This window comes from Pyrgilauda ruficollis, unplaced genomic scaffold, assembly GCF_017590135.1.
Source record: "Pyrgilauda ruficollis isolate IOZ18807 unplaced genomic scaffold, ASM1759013v1 scaffold19, whole genome shotgun sequence".
Taxonomy (NCBI): Eukaryota; Metazoa; Chordata; class Aves; order Passeriformes; family Passeridae; genus Pyrgilauda; species Pyrgilauda ruficollis.
The window spans coordinates 612,129-633,181 of record NW_024518095.1 but is presented as its reverse complement, the minus strand read 5'-3'; the positions used below and the strand labels follow the sequence as shown (position 1 = coordinate 633,181).

Here is a 21,053-nt window from a genome sequence, read left to right as displayed (position 1 = left end):
AAAGGAAGAAAATACCTTTTAACATTTGTAATATGTTTTATCCTTTTTCAGTGCTGCTGTTGTGGCTTAGCCCCTGTAGGCATTGAACACCACACAACCACTCCCTCCTTCCCCCTTGGTGGGATGGGGGCAAGAACTGGAAGGATAAAAGTAGGAAAACTCATGTGTTAAAAAAGTAATATTTATGGGTGAAGCAAAAGCTGCACCAACAGGCAAAGCAGAAAAAGAGATTAATTAATCACTTACCATGGACAGGCAGGTGTTCAACCATCCCCAGAAAAGCAGGGCTACATCATGCGTGATCATTTTTTGGGAAAGCAAATGCAATCTCTCCACATGCCTCTGCTTCCTCCCTCTTCCCCGCATGACCATGACATTACTTGGTCTGGACTGTGTCACCTCTAAACTTTTGCACCTCCAGCCTCCTTGCTGTCTTTGAAGCTGTGTGACACTTCAGCAATAATTAAAATATCCATGTGATTTCAACACTGTCTTGGTCACAAATCCAAAAGCTTGCACTAGCTACTATGAAGAAAATTACCTCTATCATCTTCTAGTAACTCATCTATATTTTAAGTCTCCGTATATCTAATACAAATACAAAAATAAGCTATTACATGCTTTCCATTTACTGGTCTGTTTTTCAGTATCCAGAAGCCCACTAGGCTACCAGCTAAACTATACAAAGCACTTCCTTTAAAGAAAAGGTTAAGGAAACTTGGTACAGAATCCACCAAGTAATACAACGTCTTCAACTTTTCAATGAAATAATAATAGCAAAAGAATCAAAAAATCTTTTAGTCAAGTTGCATATCTGCTGCAGAAAGAGCTCTAATTTGGTAGGAATTGATGATGGCATGCCTGTCTGGGAGTCCATCTGTGCCACAGAAAGCATGAGTTTTGTCAGGCTGATCCCTACAGAACTTTATTGCTATGAAGAAAACACAAACAGATGAATCCTAGTTACCAGTGTTATGGAATGACTTTGAACAATAGTAATGAAATCCAGCTTTTTACTGCAGATTTATGTTTTTAAAAGAACATGGCATATGGGAAATATTAGTTTATCCAATGTTGAGACAACTCTGTGTAAAATTGTTACAGGATGGGGTTTTTTCAGCTTGCATTTTTTTTGAGGAAATGTTCATATTTCATCTGAGCTTTAATGTTCTTATGGATTTTTTTCTTCCTCCATGATCAATCTGCAGAAAATATATGGAAAATTGTCCTCTCACCATAAACCTCCAATTGTGCACAATGTCATACAAATGAAACCACATTATAGACAAACTGAGCCATGAGGACCGTGCTCAAGTAGTCAAGAGGAGACCATGTTCAAGTTGGAGTGGAGGGCTGTCAAGTGGCCAGAATTACAGCAGTTGTACTTTCCCTGTCAGGAGAGTCAGGAGAGTGAGGCCTTGGGAAGATCACCACCACATCAGGGTGGGCACCAAGCAGTGAGAGGACCTTATTCCACAGAGAGTGTGCAATAAACACGTTATGGGCTTTGAGAAGGAGCACAGGCTCACAGAGGGGAAAGTTCAGCCTTGTAAGAAATGTGCTGTGGGCTCGATGCACTAAGAGGACAAGAGTGGCTTCCTGAGCACAGAACAAGGCTTTGCTCCTGCACCAGTGAGAATTCTTACTGATGTTACAGAGCTGAAGGAAGGCCAGGCAGGCAGGTTCTTAGGTCAGTGTTCAGTATGCAGCTCTCCAAAGAAAATACTGACTGGTGGGGTTAGAGATCAGTGCAAGACATCTCCCTGTAAGCTGCATTTAAATGCCTTTAGGCACTTCAAATCCCTCTCAGATCTTCTATGGAATCTATATTTTCATTCAAGGAACTGAGCAGGATCTATGCTCTGTCCTTACACAAATGCAAAGATATTCCCCACTTGATATTGATGAAACATTTTTATTCAGCATTTGAGTGATTTGGTGTTCTGTCTTTGCTATCTGTTCTCTGTAATGGAGGACAGGCAGCACTTACCTACTGGTCAGGAGTCTCCCATGAGCAGTGGAGACTGGAAGAGTCTTCTTTTGCTGAAGGTGTGTCACTATGCAGTAAAGAACACAGCTGAGTCTGCCTGCATATGATGCCAAAGCACTTTGGGAGGAAGTGATCCTTTTAAGAACTCTTTTTTATATATTATCTAAGGAATGAAGCCAGAATATACCACATTTCAGGAGAATACTGTACATACAGAGTAATATACCTTCTGAAACTTCCCACTGATGATCCTGGATCTTCTACATCTGTGGCAAATGTATTAGCTTTTTCATGTGGCAAAAAAAAAAAAAAAAAAAAAAAAAAAAAAAAAAAAACAAAAAAACACCAAAACCTGGAGCATTTATTTTTCTTCAGTTGCAGTAAATATCATCTACCACTGTGTTTGGCAGTGTGCTTCACTCATCTGCTGTGCACTCAGTGTACAATTAGAGCAATTTCTTTCTTTAACTTGTTATTAGAGGAAAATCTGCTTTCAGGATGTTAGTTGTCCTTAGGGGTTTGTAAAGCACAGAGCTGGCCAATCTGTTAAAAAGATTGTGCATGCCTGTAGAAGACTGTTACCACTTTTTAAGAGAACTTTTTAAGGTCCTTGGCTGTGGCTCAGGGCAATCTCGGTGCTTCTGTAACAGATATATTTGCAAGGCTTTAAGAATAACAGTCCTCAAATCAGTTGCCTAAATTTTATTGATGTCCCAGTGAATTTGTAAAGGATCTGGTCCTTAGAGATATTTAGGTTTCTATTCCTTACACTGCGATAGGTGGGAGATGGTCGCTGCAGCAGATGTAGGAATCTGGCACTGTGGAACCCCTCTGAAGTGGGCAGGAGAAACTCCATGAAATTCCAGAAGATGCAATACCCCCAGCACTTGGCTGTAGCAAAGCTGCTTAAAGGCATGTCTTAGTTTAGTGCTTTATTTGTTTTTGAGCTTTGGCAATTATATTTAAGCAGAAATTTACAGATGCTTAATATCTCTGCGGTTTTCTAGCTTTTACAAGCATCAGGAGCTTCATTTCTTCAGAGCAAAGCCACATTATTATAATGAATTAAACATCAGCGTTCTTTCATGAATTAAGTAAAAAACCACCCAGCCAACACACAAAACAACAAAAACAAACAAACAAAAAAACCCACAAAAAATTTCAAGTTGAAAAGCTCTTAAGGTGAAACCCATAAGAGGAGGCAAGTGAATAATTTCTTGCAGAGTGACAGTCCTTTTTTTCAGTGCAAGGTCTATTCAACAGGAGGTTTGGATACATGTGAACAGAGAATCAGACCTTGATGAATATGGGAAAAAATGGGATAGCAAATCTCATATATGCAGAAATATTGTCTCTGTACACTTTTAAGGATTTAATGCATTTAATGTTTTTTGATACAGAACCAGCATGTTGAACATGTCTTTTTAAGTTTTAAACATAACATTAAATTGATATGGAATGAAAATCTCCCTGGAAAAATTATTTAAATGTGGATATTTACATGATATGAGTTAGCAGTATTTTGTAACTTATTGTCTTTTAGAGCAAAGAAAAAAATAATAGATAGATGACTTATACTAGTTATATTACTGAAAAGATAAATTATATTCCCTATGTTTTTTAGTCTTTAAAAATACAAACATTCTTAAAATAACTGAAAGTAATTTCTGCCTTCAGATTTTAGGTATCTTTCATCTGAGTTTCTGCATTTTTACATTAATATACCTAGGTTTCAGCTAGGTACCTTAATAGTTGGTATCTTTTAGTCATCAAAGCTAAACAGTATTTAAGTGAAATATTTGTAATAACTGTTCATAAAGCCTCTGTTACTTTTAACATCCAAGCTGGTATTTTCCTTTCTAAACTCCCTCTTTTAATTCATGTATTCTAATTACAAAAGTAAGTAGAACATCTTTATAAAAGAGAAGTAGGCATTTCTCTGAAACTGGTAATAATACTTTCTAATAAATTAACACAAAAATCTTTAGTTTTTTTCTTTAGAAGTAATAGCACAAATTATAAAGATCAAATAGGAACATTTAAATATAACAGATATATAACTCAGTTGAATTTGAACCAACAAAGAGAAAAAAAAACCTAGGCCAACCACAGCAATTCAGATCAAGTTCGCACCTGTGTAGAAGTAAACCTGTAATGCTGTATCTAGTGAGTAGAGATATGGGCACATCTTTCTAAGGCTGAGATGCAGGATAAGACATTTATTTGCATAGTCTATTGCTGTTAGCAGCCATGAGCCCTGCACAATAAATAAAACTGTTGTTGAATGCAATATATCTGCACAGTATAAACAAAGATGTGTATCTGCTGAAAAGTGTTGTCCTAGTACTTAATGTTGAGGGCAACAAATAAGAGTGAGACTGTGCTGTGAGATTGTTCTGTGTTGTGGTAGCCTCACCTCCTGAAGTGGAGACTTCTTAGGAGGCTTTCTTTGGTTGCAGCTCTCAGCCTGGAATGCTGTCCCACAAGGCCTCTCCTGGGAGCTCTCTGGAGCCTGATTTGCTCTGCAGAGAAGGCCATTCAGGAAGGAGGGACATGTAGGATTTTTCTGACACTTCACAGGAGGTTAAGTAACTCAGTGCTGAGCTTCATTTCCTAATAAAGTATTAAAGGGAGGAACATTTAGAGTTTAGGGGTCCTTCATGTCTATAGTTTGTGTCTGAATTTCTTGAAAAAAAGCTTTAAGGGAAGGTAGAGTCAATTACCAGATACTAACAGTATTTCAGTTTTTGTGCAAGTTATTGTGCCTGCTTTGATAAATAAATCCTCTGATTTCAGAGCTAAGTCTTCTGGAAGAGTTTTATAATATGATAAATATTTTATCATATTATAGTTTTATAATATTTATTATATTATATTATATCATATTATATAAATATTTTATCATATTTATTTTATAATATGATTTAAACATTTTAAGTTTTCTGACATACATTAGTCATATATTAAAATTTCAGGTATTTTTTGTTATTTTCCTATCTTAAAGTATTTTCCAAATTAAAAAAAAAACCATAAATTGTAAAGCTACAAGAACATTATTTAAAAAAGTTAAATTGAAAGATTTTGCTGAGAGCAAAATGATTTAATCTAGAAACAAGCATTCTCTTTATGGAGATTTTAGAGTAGACATGTAAAAGGCAAACTGTGGTCAAATCAGTGCCCTTATCTTTTTTGTAAATATGGTTGCATAAGAGAAATATGCCACCCATTTTATTGTGTGACAAATGTATTGCTTCATTCTGCAAAGTTTTAAGCACAGTGGCAGTTTCAATTAGACCTTTAAGATTATACATATAAATGTTTAAAGGCATAGAAATCCTTGTGATATTGAGGACAACTGAGTAAGCTGAGATTATGTTCAAGAAACTTAAACAAAAATGTTTTTACCTAGCAGATTAATTTATTACAGCTGCTTGTTCTCTATTTTAAAAACTTTCATCCAGCTGTCCTTCTCAGGCAAATATTTACTAGGTTTTGTACTAAAAGCTGAATGACCTGAACTTAATTTCCTGAAAATAGAAGACGTATGTATTCAAAAATGCTTTGTTAAGTTAGCATGTGATGCTAATGATGTAGATGATGATGCTATGACATAAAGGGAAGAGAAATATCTTCATTGCTTTTGAGGAAAGTCTATATTTAATTTTTTTTTCATATCCACTAAAAAATTCAAATTTTTTTTGACTGTTATTTTTCTACCTGAATTAATTATCTTCCCACAGGAAGTGCTTTTTCAAGCTTAAAATTAAACATGGATGAAATCCTAGAACAAATTAAACATGTTCTCTTTCCAGACAGAAAAAAAAAAATCTCCATTGATCTAAAGTTGTTAATAAAATGATGTAAAATATTTAAGAAGGAAATACTAAAGTACTTATACTGACGTTGTTCATGGTTCAAGAGAAATCAGCTGAGTAGCCACCTAATGTGGAAGAAGTTCAGATGATTGACTTCCTTGTTTGACTGCAAGCTCCCTAGGTCCTGTAGCCCTACTCTGTAGGTGTGTAGGACGGCCCTGATGTGATGAATCAAAACCTCACTGATCAAACCTCACTGAAGCCTGACAGCAGTCCAGCAGTGGGATGGCAGTCCATGGCAGAGGAATGGCCATTTCTCCAGCAAAGCCTGATCCATCACACACGCTGTAGTCTCAGCTAGAGTGCACTGCCAGGGAGGGTTTCACAGAACAATCCTGCTGCCCTGACAGTTTGACAGGAAGGAAGGAAGGAAGGAAGGTCCAGCTGTGTATATTGTAGCAGCTTTCCGGAGAAAATGGGATACTAGGGGGTGGGGCAAGTCCACACCTCTGAGGACTGCGCTATAACCGGTGATGTCTCCTTCATACCTCTTCTCTTGCCTGTTTGCCACGTACCATAACATACCCAAAGCTCATGGAGGGCAGTTGCCAAGCCAACATGAGTTTGTAGCCTACTAGCTAGAAACACACAAAGCCATGATATTGTATTTTCTTTTCTTTGGTGCTTGTGATAAGCGTTGTGCCTGTGTGAAAATAGCAGTACACATCTGGAAACAGCTGCTAGAGCTTGTTCTTGTGAGTTCATAGTATCCAGCTGTCTCCTGTATGGATATGGATGTCTGAGCACAGGTATTTCTCAATGATGACATCAATGAATGAACAAGATGTGAGACATATTTGGCACCTGATCTGTAATGCTCAGTATGAGAGCTTACAGAGAAGTTTCAGACACGTACAGCAGATGTTGTGGCATAATACAGAAACTCCTATAATGGCCGAGTCCATTTTGGGTGACACCACAGCTTCTTCTGGTTTTCTTATTGCTCTGAGATTTTTAGCAAAGTAGTGAAATAACACTTCTCTTTTCAGTGTTCTGTTTCCTGTGGAAAAGGTTTGAAGTTTCGCGATGTGCATTGCATTAACAGCTTCCAAGTGAAAATAGAAGAAGACAACTGCAAACATTTGAAAAAGCCACGAACATACAAAATATGTAGAGCTGGAAGATGTCCTTCTTGGAAGGTCAGCAAATGGAATGAGGTATGTAAAAACTTCCATAATTATGTTCTCCATGAAAATGCAATATCATATTCATGACACACTGCTTTACTGGGAAAAATTGTCAGTATGCACATCGCAATGAAATTAACAAATTAGCAAGTACTTAATTGTATTTTCTTTTTCTTTCTTTTAAGAACTATGAAAAATAAATGTATGTGAAAATTGAAATTATTTGCAAATCTCAATTTAGTACTGAATAGCTACTTAGGACTTTGCTAATCTTGCCTTGTATATTAACAGTGAATTTTTAAATCTTACTTCTTACCTTCTGCAATGAATTCATTAATATCACTATTTGCTATCTCAGTCTAAAGAGTGAAATGGAGCCAAATTTGTGGGAAAAGGACATGAAAAAGGGCTTGTGGGCACAAATACTGGCCTTTTCCCTGGTTTGGTCTTATAAAACATCTGTCACCTTGTTGTAAAATTGTGTGTAACTGAGCACCTTACAATATTTAGTATTTCACTTACTCTTTCAACACAAGATTCCCCACATTGGTAATGACACAGTACCACAGTACCATTTTGGCCACACTTGACAGAACAATGTGAACTTTATGATTGAGCTTGGGCCTTTATGTAGGCTTTGGGACATAATCATGCTTCTGCCTAGGGTAAAAGGGAATTAGATTTATCTCAGCAGGCACTAGTGGTATAGTGAAATTTCTTTGAGCAGGAAGAAGGAAAAGAAAAATTTGGCATTTAAGCTCTTCAGGGTTCAAAATTGTTAGTACTACCTGCAAAAGATAGTGTCCTCAGAATATTACACTTTTTGCAAGATTTTCTTACCTGAAACACTGAGATTTTTTCTCTTTTATTGTGCTATTTGCATTTTCAAACAACAGACAAGACCATCAGTCTCTAATAAAGACAAGATGTAAACTCAGAGCTTCAACTGTTGATCTTGCAAAAATGTAAACCTTTGCTGCGCATATGTCTGTAGTGATTGTCCCTACTGTGAATTAAGGTAGGCAGAGAGCTCAGTTAGGTACCTCAGATGCAATTATTTTCTATATTTTTAAAACATTTTAATTGGAGTTTTGCATTTTCAACATACATCTTCTTGATAGGAGTACTCACATCACAAGGGCTGTGAAGTATATTTTAAATAATATCCTAAGAACTTCTAATGACAGCTGCACGCCCTTCTGGGGCAGTCTCATTTCACAGCAACACAACTAATTTTGATCAATTTTAGTGTTCTGTATCCTGTGGAGTGGGGATTCAGCAAAGGGACATCTACTGCCAGGTGACAGGCCTGGGGCGGGTGAGTGACGCCCTGTGCAGCCGTGACCTGCGCCCCGCCAGCACAAGGCACTGCCAGCTGCCCGCCTGCCTCCTGTTCCACTGGCTGGCACATGGGTGGGAAAATGTAAGTAAGGTTTTTAACCTCTATGACTTAATTGAGTTATGTAATATGGCACAATAAGTTTGGGGGTTTCTGTTCTTTTTTCATTTTTTTCCGCCCAACATTTCGATGTATTTCTAGTAGCTGTTATGCTGTAGAATAACAAACAACCGTGCTGGAAATTTTGAAGGTCAAGCTGCCAAAACTTCAAAAGTGACAAAAAAATGTCAAATACTTTATTTATACTCTCTTTTTATAATCTCTACAGGATTTGCTTGTCTATTGTAGACAAAAGCTCTGGTGGAGTTCTGAGCAGGTACTTATTGATAGGACTGTCTCTACTTACTTCTCTACATAGTGCATAAGGTGTTTATTAAATCCTTATTACGAAATATCTTTTAAAAAGCAGCTTTTTAAAAACAGAAATGCAGAAGAAATGTCATGTGGAAGTAAAGACCATGGAGGTAAAATCTTTGGACAACAGTGTTTATAAGAAGTTCTGTATGGAAGATTTAAAGCATCTTAAAAACATGAAGCATCTTTTCTTGTGAATGAAAAGATAAGAAGCAAAATAAATCTCATTATACTCCTACCAAAGAGGAAGCAAGATAAGAAAATAAAACACAGCATTCTCTTACCAAATGTGTTTTTTTATATTTAAGAAAATCTACAGATACCTTCAGGACAGAGCTGTCATTTCTAAAGGTGTAATTACTATTTTCTACATGCTAAAAATTTAATAAGTTTTGTTATTTTTGCAAACATGCAAACATATAAGGATGGGGAAGAGAGAATAAACAAAAATTATGTGTAATACCTGAAATGGTGTGCAGAAGAGTTTTTCTCTAACATTAAACAAAAAAACATTTTGTACATTTGTGTCATATTAACATTCTGACATGCTAAATTTTCTAGGGCATACCCCCTTAAATATGAAGACTCTAAAGTCTCAGGGGCACAGTGCTATAGACACAGTGACAACTGTTAATATGTAAAACCTTGGCTGGTGCTCTGCAAAACCTAGATTATATTAATGCAGTTCAGACATATATATTCCTTTGCTATATTGAGGGAAAGCTGACAAATACATGTTTCTTTCAAGTGTTCTATTCTCATGTGTAGCTGTCAAAATCAGGAATAAGTGGAAGTGGTTCAGAATGCGCTTTTAGCACAAATAAACTCTTTCAAAGAATGAGAGCGAATTTTCCTTTGCCAGCAAACCCTTGTGTATTCCAGCTGGGTGTTTGGAATTCTCCATTACAAACACCCTCTGTTTCAGTACATTCTCCAGCTACTTCATAACTCCTTCTGCATGTATATTACTGTTTTTTTGAAATTTCTGTGTTCTGTGTTCTTCTCTCACCACATTCATACACAGCCCTGTATATGTAATGTTAATAGTTCAAGTGCTTATCCATCTGCATGCCACTCCCCGTGTAGGTTGTCCTCCACCAAACTTGTAATGTTTTGCCCAACTGTCTTAGCTCTGGGTGCTTGTGTGTCATTGCCTCGCCTCACCAGTCACAGCAGAGCAGAAATATGTCCAGATCTATTTAGCAGTTTGCAGCCAGTAGTTTGGGTGAAGCGTTTTTATCCTTGGGAGAAGAATGCCTACAAAGCTAAGATATAAAGCATTATGAAAAGAATTCTTCTGCCTGTCCCCATTACCTTGTGACTGGATTATTCTTTGTGTGCCTAATATTCTGAGCTCCTCCATGCCATTAAAAGTTAGCCTAGTACAGGTACCCACAGCTGGGGATGTGCTGTTGATATACATTACTTAGCCTGTACCTCCACTTTTCTGGATTCTGGTGGGAGCAAGGTTCTTATCCTGTCCTGGCAGCTCTGTGATGGCTCACCATTCCACCAGCTTGCCACGGGGAGAGGTCTGAGGACACTCTGGGCAAAGGCACAGGCTCAACACCTACTGCTGCTCAAAGCTGGCACTGCCACTGGCTTGATTAATAGGCAGCTTTCTCTCTCTCTTTCTCTCCCTCTCCCTCTTGTTCTGTTTTCAAGATCCACTTGTTTTTTTTCAGGACCAACTTACCCCTTTCATTTTCACTGAAATCTGTCTTTTTCTGTCTCTTTTCATATGGAAGGTTTTTGCACTCAACCTATCATCTTGGCTTGACATTTTCATTTTCTCTTCTGTCTCACCCAACAGTTACTGTGTCATTGTTATTCTATGAGGTTTGGGGGTTTTTTTCAGCTGATTAGAAGTACTTTGAAAACAAAGTAAAAGACACAGATTCAGTAAATAATTTAGTCAGACATTGATAGCAGATGTCAAAAGGCATTGCTGTCTGGGTTTTACTGGTGTGTGCCAATCAGTAGGTAACTTCATTCTGTAAATGTCTAGTTAAACTGTGATTAATTTTCTTGCTTTTAGTGCTCAGCATCATCTAGAAGAAAGGAGATATACAGGAAAGTAAAATGTGTGAATGAAAACCAGTTCCAAGTAGATGAAAGCTTCTGTGATCCTGCCACAAAGCCTCCATCATCCAAAACCTGCAGGGTATCTCCCTTTGAATATGTTGTGTTCACAGGAGAACTGTCACAGGTACACTAATTGTACTGCTCACACATCTTTTATATATATTTACATTTAAGAAAGTTTAGGTTACATGTGTGAAGAAAAAAAGTAGCATATTTGCATTTGAGCAAGGCTGTCTAAACTTTCTCCACATTGATCTTCCAAGTCAGCCATGACGTATTGTAGAGGCTGTTATGAGTCCTCCCTTAACCACCTGTGATCACTAACTAGAGGAGAACTGCCCCTACGACAGGATTCCTTTGCTGGTTCCCAGGAAACTCTCTTGCAAGCTGACCTCGCTGAAGTAACCAAAACGCTTTTCCTTGATTTCCGTGAAGTGTTTGACCAGTGCTTTGTTTCCCTTGCGCTTCTGCATTGCCTGTGTGTGCATGTCTGTGCATGTGTCACAGCTGGAGGGAATGGCTCTGGAACCTCTGAGAGAAGGCCACCGTGGGGCTTTGTGGCTCCTTGCACATGGAACAATTGCAGACCTTCGCTTCTGCACACTGATGTTCCAGCCCAGGGTGGCACGCCTCCAATGGCAGGCTTTTGCCAGAGCAAGGCTCAGAGCTGGCTTACCTGTAATGCAATTCTGCAGGAATGTCACAGAAACGTTCACAGAAGTGATGTCTGTGCTTGGGGATTTTATTTCAGTGCTCAGAAAGCTGTGGGTTTGGTTATCAGCAGAGGATCCCGTACTGTGTTGGAATCCACTCTGTCCAAAGGCGACACATCCGCGGCCTTCGCGCTGTGGCATACGGAGAATGCCCAGTAGAGCCATCCCCCTACATTTACAGATGCAATGTGAAAGGATGTTCACAAGCAGCTACGTGGACAGTGGGGAAGTGGACCAAAGTGAGTACAGATGTGCAAGCTCGTTTTTATAGCTGCCGCTAGCACGAATAAATGACAAGAACAACTTGCTGACATAATGGCGTTAATTATTTGCTTCTTTCTAAACTAAGTCTTAATGGTTATCTATGTCTAGTGCTCAGCATCTTGTGGAGTGGGGATAAAGCAGAGAACAGTAGAGTGTATGACTGAAAATGGCTTATCTAGTGACTTGTGCCTGCCTCGTTTAAAACCAGATGCCAGAAAGATCTGCCATGAGAAAGAATGTAAGTGATAGCCGTGATTTTATGCAGTTAAAGTTTTCCCAGGTTACTTATATTAAAGCTATAAATATATTTGGAGTGTGATTATGGAAAATTAAGTCCTGAAAGTAAGCTCTGTTCCTGAAATATTAATATGATTTAATCATTCATTTTGAAGGTGAAATTCTTACCACCTGCAAAGATATGCAGATTAAAAAAGGGATGAAAACGGATGGTGAATACCTACTTAATGTTAAGGGAAGGATGATAAAGGTACTGTTAATATTTATGAGTTTTTATGAGTACATATTTTTATGAAATAACACTTTTCTAATAAAGATTTTGCTAAAGGGTTGCATTTTCTCTCCCAGATTTATTGCTCAGGCATGCACTTAGAAAATCCCAAAGAATATTTGACATTGGTAAAAGGTGAAGCAGAAAACTTTTCTGAAATATATGGATACAGGTACAGAAGTGGTTTTGTAACTTTATGAAGTGCACTTATTCCTTCCAAAATAAAAGAATAAAATAATGATTACTTTTTGTGAGAAATATGAGTAGGATTTTGTTTTCCTTGATTTTCTGTTTTAAATATCCAAGCATGCAAGAACACATACAGAAATGTGGATACTTCAATCCTGAAATTATGTTAGTTGTACTAAATTATTATAATATTTTTCTGTCTTGACTTCAGCAGAAATGGCTTTGATTCACATTAGTGTTTCAGTTGAGTCAAGATTAAAAACTGAGCTTGTTGTTCTGTAAAGGTTGTTTAATATTTTTATGTGGCATAGTACAGTACCCTTATTTTTCACTATGATATTATGTTAAGGAAAAATCTCGAAAGGAAAACTAAACATTTTCTATTCTCTAGGTTGCAGAATCCATATGAATGTCCTTTCAATGGAAGCAGAAGGCAAGACTGTGCCTGTCGAAATGATTACCTTGCAGCTGGCTTCACGGTTTTTAGCAAAATAAGATTTGATGTAGCTTCTATGCAAATTAAAAGTAAGCATTTTGTTAGTTTTAGCCAATTTGAGCATTCAATTGAAATTATACATGGTCACAATTACCCAATTACTATTTTGATCCACTTACAGATTGAGCTGTGCCATCTTGGGTCAAACAAAATTCTTATGTAATTTAAGAATTCTAAAAAAAAAAAAAAAAAAAAAAGAAAGAACACCACTACTATCTTGTTAATTTGTCCCAAGTGGTATGAATCTCAGAGATTCATATTTTATATGTGAACTACCTTCATTTTCTAAGGTTTTGTTCCTATTATTTCATTTTATTTTAGTCCACACCTTTTTTTTTCTTGTGGAAGTCTTTGTATGCTCTGTTTAGTCCCTTCTCAGACCTTGGCAGACACTAAATAAATGGACAGGGAATCTTGCAGTGCTTTAAGCCACTGCCTGAAGCTGGCAAGTTGGCCCAGCTCACTTGGTGCAGTGTCCCATACAAAAAACCCCACCCAATGCAAACAATAAAACACCCATGTTCACACTTTTCACTGTTCCCCTCTGAACTTCAAATGCAGCAGCTATTGTTGAGTAATTTTCTGTTTTCTAGCCACAGATTTTCTTTTTGCTCAGACTCTACTGGGGAGAGCAGTACCATTTGCTACAGCTGGAGATTGCTACAGTGCAGCCAAATGTCCACAGGTATTTATGATCTCTTAGTCCCTTGAAATGTTTACATAAGAGGGGGAAAAAATATGTGTGACTTGTTTAGATCTTTGAGATTCTAAACCAGTCTCCTATACTGTGAGGTCAGTGTAAAACATTAATAAGTATTTTTTTTCTTACTCCCTTCTCTACTGTTCCACCATCCCTCCTCACAGTTTCTCCCTCAAATTGTTTATTGCACCCTTTCTGTGTCGGCTCCATGTATGTGTCTCCAGCTTTCTGTGTGTTTCATGTACTGCTCTGCCTCCCTCTGCGTTTGGTGTATCCTTTGTTTCCCCTAGCGCTTTCTCATTCTTTATTTTCCTCTAGTGACTGTTCTATAATCCTGCATAATTTTCCTTATCTTTTCTCTGTTTCTCTCCTGATGCTTCATGTCCTTGAAGACTACCAGAGGAAATCAATCTTTTTTAGCAGATTACTTTAAAATTTCTGCATGCATTGTTGTGTCTACATTAGTGTTGTATTGGGTGGTGCTTTTCAGATTAATCTCTATATTGTCCCAGTTTGCTGTTTGTTGTTTCACATCACAGAGTAGTTTTGAAACATTTGAAAGACTTGAAAAGGATCCCTTTTGGATGAAGCTAAAGCCAGCAATGAGCTTCAGAGGAAGGATTTTTTCATACTCTAATGCTATTGAGGATTCAGTCCATGGGACTAGGGGAGAGTTTATTTAGTCCAAAATAAACCCCTGATTGGTGCACTGTCTACAGACTTGTGCTCTCTGGGCCAATTTTTACTTTACAGGTCTGCTTATACTGCATTGTCCTTCTTGATGATGCAGACATAGCCCTAGTCTGACCTGGTCAACCTTTGCAGCTCCGTGGCAGAAACAGGATTCCTTAGAAAACACTTCAGCTTATCTTACTGTATTAGTCAATTTAGTATGAGGTCAATGGTCCTCTGAAAGTGAATTTCTTTTCACTGGTTATAAACGAGATAAGACCAGCTGGCTCACACTTGTTTGGAAGTGAATCCCTTCATCCATCTCTCCTGGTTGCCTAAACTTAAGACCAGCTGTGTGGGTGGACACAGCCAAGGGCAGCTAGATACTGTTCATGTGCAATTTAGGTACAAATGAAGTGCCTAAGTTTTAGCAGACTTAAAGCCCCGGCAAGAAAACAGTTGAAGTTCATTACAGTACTGGATGCCTTCTACCTGCAAGTCCTTTGGGTGCAGTATGATACAAATCTCTTTGCTATGTGTAGCTTCTGTTGGGAGGTCATTCTGCTTACATGGCTTGGCACTGACACATTTATTTCCACCTATAAGTTCTGACTGAAGCTGACACTTTAGATGCAGTCAAAAGGCTTCCATTCCTGTACTTTTAGTCCTTGAAATCAGTTCCTGGCCTTGTATATGCTGCGTGATACACCAGGCAGCTATGTATGACAGGACTGTCATAGTAATTGTAATAGCATTTCTCATTTATTTTTGCCAAATGATGTCACTGTGAAAGAAGTTACTCTGGGAGTGTTAATTATGGAAATCCACATCATTTGTATGAATTTCCTCCTTCATTGAATGGATGTCTTCCACTTTGTGGGGACTTTAAGAACAACCTACCCTATCCATATGAGGTTTTATTAGCTCGCCCCGAGCTACGTGAGTGCTATAAGCACAGCATAGAAGTGCTCTCAAAATGAATCTGCCACACTGAGCAATATAACTGAATTTTTGCAACACAATTTAAGTAAATCATCATAATAAAAGCTATATATATATATATATATATATATTTATTTATTTATTTATATATGTATGACATTATTAAGCAATAGAACACAGAAGCTACCATTTGCAATAAAAAATTACTAGGTCTGAATATAGAAATCCAGGCTTTCTGAATAATGCAGAGGTGTGCAGTTTTCTGATTGTAGTGCTGCCTGAACTAATCATTTGGCTCTTTGTGAGGGCAGTACTTCTTTGTAGCATATTGCATTTCTCTGTGAATGCAATTTAATAATTTTCTGTATCCCAGTTTGTTTACCAAGGTACTGCAATTTGTTACTTTTAATATATTTCCTATTCTCATAGGAACTGACTGAAGCTAGTTTTCAGTGTCTGTATTTGTGTAGGTTGTGTTCTAAATGTTTTAGCTTCTCTATCTGTTGTGAATGGTTCGTATTGCAAAACATTCAATTTAAAAATATTTATTTTAGCATCCACTTATATTCTTGTTCAGTTGTGATATTTGTTATACTGAAAAAACAATGGAACATGATAAGATTATGATGCTTAGACAGTGTGCAAACATTTGAAAATTAGATGTCCAAGTGATTTGTCTTTACAGGCAGCAGTATGTTTTGATCAAGTTATTTTCAAAAAATTCAGGAACTTAACAAAAAATAGTCATTCAAGAAAACCAGCTTCATTCTTGCCTTTTGAAACTCTGTACTTTTTGTAAATTAAAATTCTATTTGTAGAAGGGCAAAAATAATTTGTCTGATGTTAGTTTTGTCTTCATACTCAGATGCTGCAGATCAGCTGATGCACAGCTGGTGCTTATTGCAGAATAGTTTGGTTTGGTGTTGTGAATGTTCTTAGAAAGGGTGTAATGCAGCATAACCAGCCCATATTTTGTACACACCTTTGAGTACTTCATGTTTAGACATATCCCAAGTGATATGTACAAATATGCCAATGTAAAGTCTTTTAGTGTTTTGAACCCTGTTTATCAACTCTGTGGGTTTTTTTAAATTTTTTCTTTTCCTAGGGCCAGTTCAGCATTAACTTGGCTGGTACAGGTCTGAGATTGTCCAGTACAGTGAGGTGGATTGCTCAGGGCAACTATGCGACTGCTGACATACACAAATCCCACGTGAGTAAATGCTGTTTTCCTTTACCTGCTCTTACAGCTTGGACAAGAGGTACAAGTGTTGACTGTAGTGAAAGCTACAGTGATTTTTGTGAATCAGAAATAGCATTCAAGGTCTCTGACCCATTTAAGTTTTCTTCAACAATGTTTAATCACACTATCCAGGATCTAATTCACATCAGCATTCCCTACATACCCCTCTCTTAACTGATTTTAAGAGGTCATTGTATTAATTGGGTTTATTAGAGGCTTTAAAGCTGCTTCTAAAAAATACCCAAACACAACACCCAACCCTCCACATTTTGTCCAAGGTCATCCTACTACAGATGATCCCTTTTGTTTCTTACTCCCATCTTTATTAGCATGGAAACCATACTTGTTAAACCTGAACAGTAAGTGTGCATGGTTTAAGACAATATTGGATGGTAAGCCAGGGACTGGTGCAGAGCCTGGGAACAAGGTGTGGAGTGGTGATGATAAAGGATCTCTATTCCTGTTTTACTAATGCTGCTGTCTCTTGATTTAGTGTTTCTAGGTATGATTTGTCAAAAGGTCTGTTGTGTGCAAACCTCAAGAAGCCTTTTGTGCAACTGTGATTTCAATGGCTTTTCTTGATTGACTCTTCTCTTTGTCTAATTCCCAGGATGGTACTAAAATATATGGAAGATGCGGAGGATTTTGTGGAAAATGTGTTCCTAACACAATTATTGGTCTCCAACTTCAAATACAGTGAGAACTCTGATGTACTAAGAGCATCAAAGCAGGGACATTCATCACTTAGGTCCAAATTGTAGGTGCTTTGTGTATGTATATTGTAATTTTTTCATGTCTGTAGTGCTCATTATATAACATTCACTAATAAGAATTCCTGTTTTCTTCAGGATTTACTCAAGGTTGTATTATCTGTTTGTGGGCTAGCAAGTGCATAAATCACAATCAGAAACCTTCAGGTTTTACAGGAGAAGTATTTATTCAAAGTACAGTATGTACTAACAAGTAAATTGCACTGGAGTTACTTCCATGGGTAACACTCTAAATTTTACCATAATTGTAATTCTTTACCTGTAACTTACCAGTATAATTCTTTATGCAGTATTCAGTAAAATTTATCCTGTACTGATCTTCTTTGATAGATTGTGCTAAAATATAGAAAGGAAAGCTTTACTGCTATATAAAGAGACAGGTAATTTCAATACTTCCAATTTTGTGCAAACTTGTAGGGATTATCTGTCAATAACTTACAGCTGAAAAGTACATAGCCAAAATGATTGAGATAGTTGTATAGATCTGTGTGTTTCTCTGTCAGTGAAAGCATCTTCCCCTATCCCTTTCATTATATTTTTGTGGTGCTGAAATCCTAGCAGAAATGCTGGGAAGTGTGCTTTAACCTCTGTAGTCTCTGTAGCACATGTTAAACATCAGGTCTTAGGTTTGCTGTGGTTACAGGAAAAGAAAATATGGAAACCAATTGCTTCAAAACCTGATTTTAAATTGCTGCCTCTCATCCAAGTATACTGTGAAAGCAGTGCATTCTGTTTACCATAGGATCTTGTGTATAATTGCACAAATATGTATTTGCTTAAACACTTTCCATGTCCACCTTACTCCTTTACCCTGGCCAATGGCACATTAGTAACTGCATCCTTCAAGGTCTGATTCAGCATCATTTTCAATAACCTTAGTGAAAAATCTGGACAGAGGCAGCACCCACAGTGGTTTTGGTGTCCATCTTTGACTCAGTTTGATTTTTCAATGTCTGTAAATACAGTGCTAACATCTGCTCTTGAAAGAAGAGTTACAAGGTTTAAAAAATGATCTAGCTCTTTGATTTGTTGGTTTGTATTACTTTACAATCCAGAACTGTAGAAATATATGCATATAGAGGTAATGTGCTTTAGGGCCAACTCTCAGGTATTCAGAATAAAATTTTCTACCTGCATAATAATGTATTTTATTGTACCAGATAATTATAATGTACCAGATAATTATACAGGCTTTTTCTGACCGTATGCATTCTGTAAACCAAATATTTATTTTGCATGCCAGTATAATTGGTAAAACAAGTGGCAGCTACATCACATTTTTACCCACAAAAAGTTAGCCATGAATTAGCAATATTTATTAATTAAAAACAACACTGTACCACAGAAGTGTATGCAGCTTCTTTTAAGATAACACATGTAGGTAATTATTCTGTGATCTCTGCATCAGAAATGTATTTTTGCACTATGTGCCTTATAATAGTTGTAAACATTAATAAGACTATAAAAGATTATTTTCCTAGAAGTGTTTAAATTTGCAATTAAAATCTTGTAATTTATAAAATATTTATATAATAAATATGCTTGTGTGAATGGTACCAGGTTACTTTTGTTTGGGTTCTTTTTGTATCGTACTCTAAGTAAAAAATGTTGCAAAAACATTTCCGCTTCTTTAAGCTGAAATGAGATAATTTACAGAATAATTACATTCTTAATGCTTCTCTACAGTGGTATACATTGACATGTACTGGAATAACTGGAGGCTGTAGTTACAGGAATAATTTATATAGAAGCAAATCCTGCATCAGAGGGAAGAACTCCATGTGTGTCTGCTCTTTCCAGTTATCCTCCCACAGTCAGCTATGTTTTTGGGAAGGGTTGCCCTGTAAATTGTTAACTGAAATAATGTAGATATCTGAAATAATTTTCCTCTGTTTGTGCTAACTCCAGGTTTTATAGCATGGCCCCTTGCCCGCTGCTTTGGCAGAAGGGCAGCTGCAGTTTGCCTCTATCCCCAAGAGGACTTTTTTTTTTTCAGCTCATTTGAAGGCTACAAAGCATTCACCTCTGCTGCCACAAAGTCACTCTGTAAATCCACTGCCAAACAAAGTGACTTTTAATGTTAATGTGTTTAATTCAATACATCATGTTTCTCTTGGATAATAAAATGTATTTCTGAGTAAAAATGTATTTTCTATACTTATAGCATAGACTTATAACTTATAGCACACTTATAATGTGGTCCAACTTCTGCATAGAACAGCCCTATATTGTATTGTAGATTTTTGCATATTTTCTTTCTTATACCCTTGATTTAGAGATTTAGAGTTTCAGCCAACTGTGGGGAAAAAGTAATCCTTATGATCTGACATTTTGTGACTTCCCTGTTTTAATTTTTTTTTTTTTTTTTTTTTTTTTTTTTTTTTTTTTTTTTTTTTTTTTTTTTGAGGAAGAAGGGCTCAATCAGTCATCCCATTTTCAAGTTTCTCACTTTTTGTCCTGAGGGCAATTGGGCAATTTAAGAAAAACACAAGCCTAATGATCAGCTCTGAAGAAACTGGAGATTTGATGATGCTGACATGTTAGGAGGCCATGCAAACAAAACAGAGGATCATGGGTTGTACTTGCAGTAAGATGTTTCCGTATGCATTAATTGAAATAGCTCTGAATTTCCATCCCACTGGGCAGCCAAGATGCTTGCCAGAATGGCAGGTTGCCCCATGACAGAGCTGTGAGCTCCACCTCCTGGGTCTGCGTGTGCTGAGGTGCCCGTGGCTGACCACAGTCACACAGCTCTCCTGCTTGGGTTCATGCTTAGGGAATGAAATGCATAACTGCCCTATCACTATTCCATAGAGAAAAAAAATAATGATAAATGGTAATAGCTAAAGAGGATTGTAACAATGCTTTGTTAGATGGCTTCTAGGGTATTTTCAATCCCATCGATGGCAGCATTACATATTAGGTGACAGAACTGCACTTGGCTGTGTGTGTACACTTAACTTACCTGTGTGTGTGCATGCACACATTTAATGCTTATCTGAATATTAAGTACCAGAAAGGGACTAGATATGAAAAACCTTGTCTCTCACATTTCTCTAACAAAATGTCACTTGATGTGTGACGGTACCTGTGACTTCTCTTGATGAATTCATCCTCTAGATGTCTTCTACTTGTATTTCCCCAAAGGTTATATGTGGGAGGTAGCAGAGGAGATGGAAACTTTGGCTCTGGGTACACTTCTCTGTCCCAGCAGAATCCATCCCGGTCTGTTTGGCCACTCTCCCTCTGCAGAGAAGCAGGATGTGCGCAGGTGTGACCTGCAACATGGGTGTTGTACAATCAGTCAATCTTACATTCGTGGGCAGAGCTGTGACTGAGTGATTTCAGCACGTGTATGTGTCTGTGCAGTTTTCTGATGGACAGTCATGGCTTTTCTTATCTAACTGAAAGCCTGTAATATCCAAGATATACGTGACAAGATGAAGGAAAGGTTTGAGGTTTTCTTCTGCTGTAAACTGGAATATGTTCAGTGTAACTTCTGTTTTGTTGGCTATTTGAAATGAAAGTTCCACATAGCAGGGAAGGGGGTTTGTGTCTTTGTATTTTTATTGCAGTAAAACATGAGATTATTGGGAAATTCAGAATATTAATAAAATACTACTGTCTTGCAAGTGCTTTCTATATCTTGCAAAGCTTTAAATAAGATTAGGAAGGAGTATGTGGGGTTGTTTTCACAGTTTCCATAAAGAAAAAAATAGATATGTG

At 37.3% G+C, this 21,053-nt stretch overlaps 1 protein-coding gene across 1 annotated transcript in view; it reads left to right on the top strand.

The window, feature by feature from the left end:
- ADAMTS20 (ADAM metallopeptidase with thrombospondin type 1 motif 20) overlaps positions 1–18,803 on the top strand; it is an 86,785-nt gene extending 67,982 nt beyond the window's left edge. The window contains exons 29-39 of the mRNA XM_041465581.1: positions 6,855–7,022; positions 8,242–8,415; positions 10,784–10,954; positions 11,582–11,782; positions 11,916–12,045; positions 12,200–12,294; positions 12,393–12,487; positions 12,896–13,029; positions 13,594–13,685; positions 16,423–16,527; positions 17,168–18,803. Of these exons, the coding sequence (XP_041321515.1) occupies positions 6,855–7,022; positions 8,242–8,415; positions 10,784–10,954; positions 11,582–11,782; positions 11,916–12,045; positions 12,200–12,294; positions 12,393–12,487; positions 12,896–13,029; positions 13,594–13,685; positions 16,423–16,527; positions 17,168–17,257 (1,455 nt within the window). The 3' untranslated portion in view covers positions 17,258–18,803. The remainder of the gene's footprint in view (positions 1–6,854; positions 7,023–8,241; positions 8,416–10,783; positions 10,955–11,581; positions 11,783–11,915; positions 12,046–12,199; positions 12,295–12,392; positions 12,488–12,895; positions 13,030–13,593; positions 13,686–16,422; positions 16,528–17,167) is intronic.
- The last annotated feature ends 2,250 nt before the right edge of the window (positions 18,804–21,053 follow it).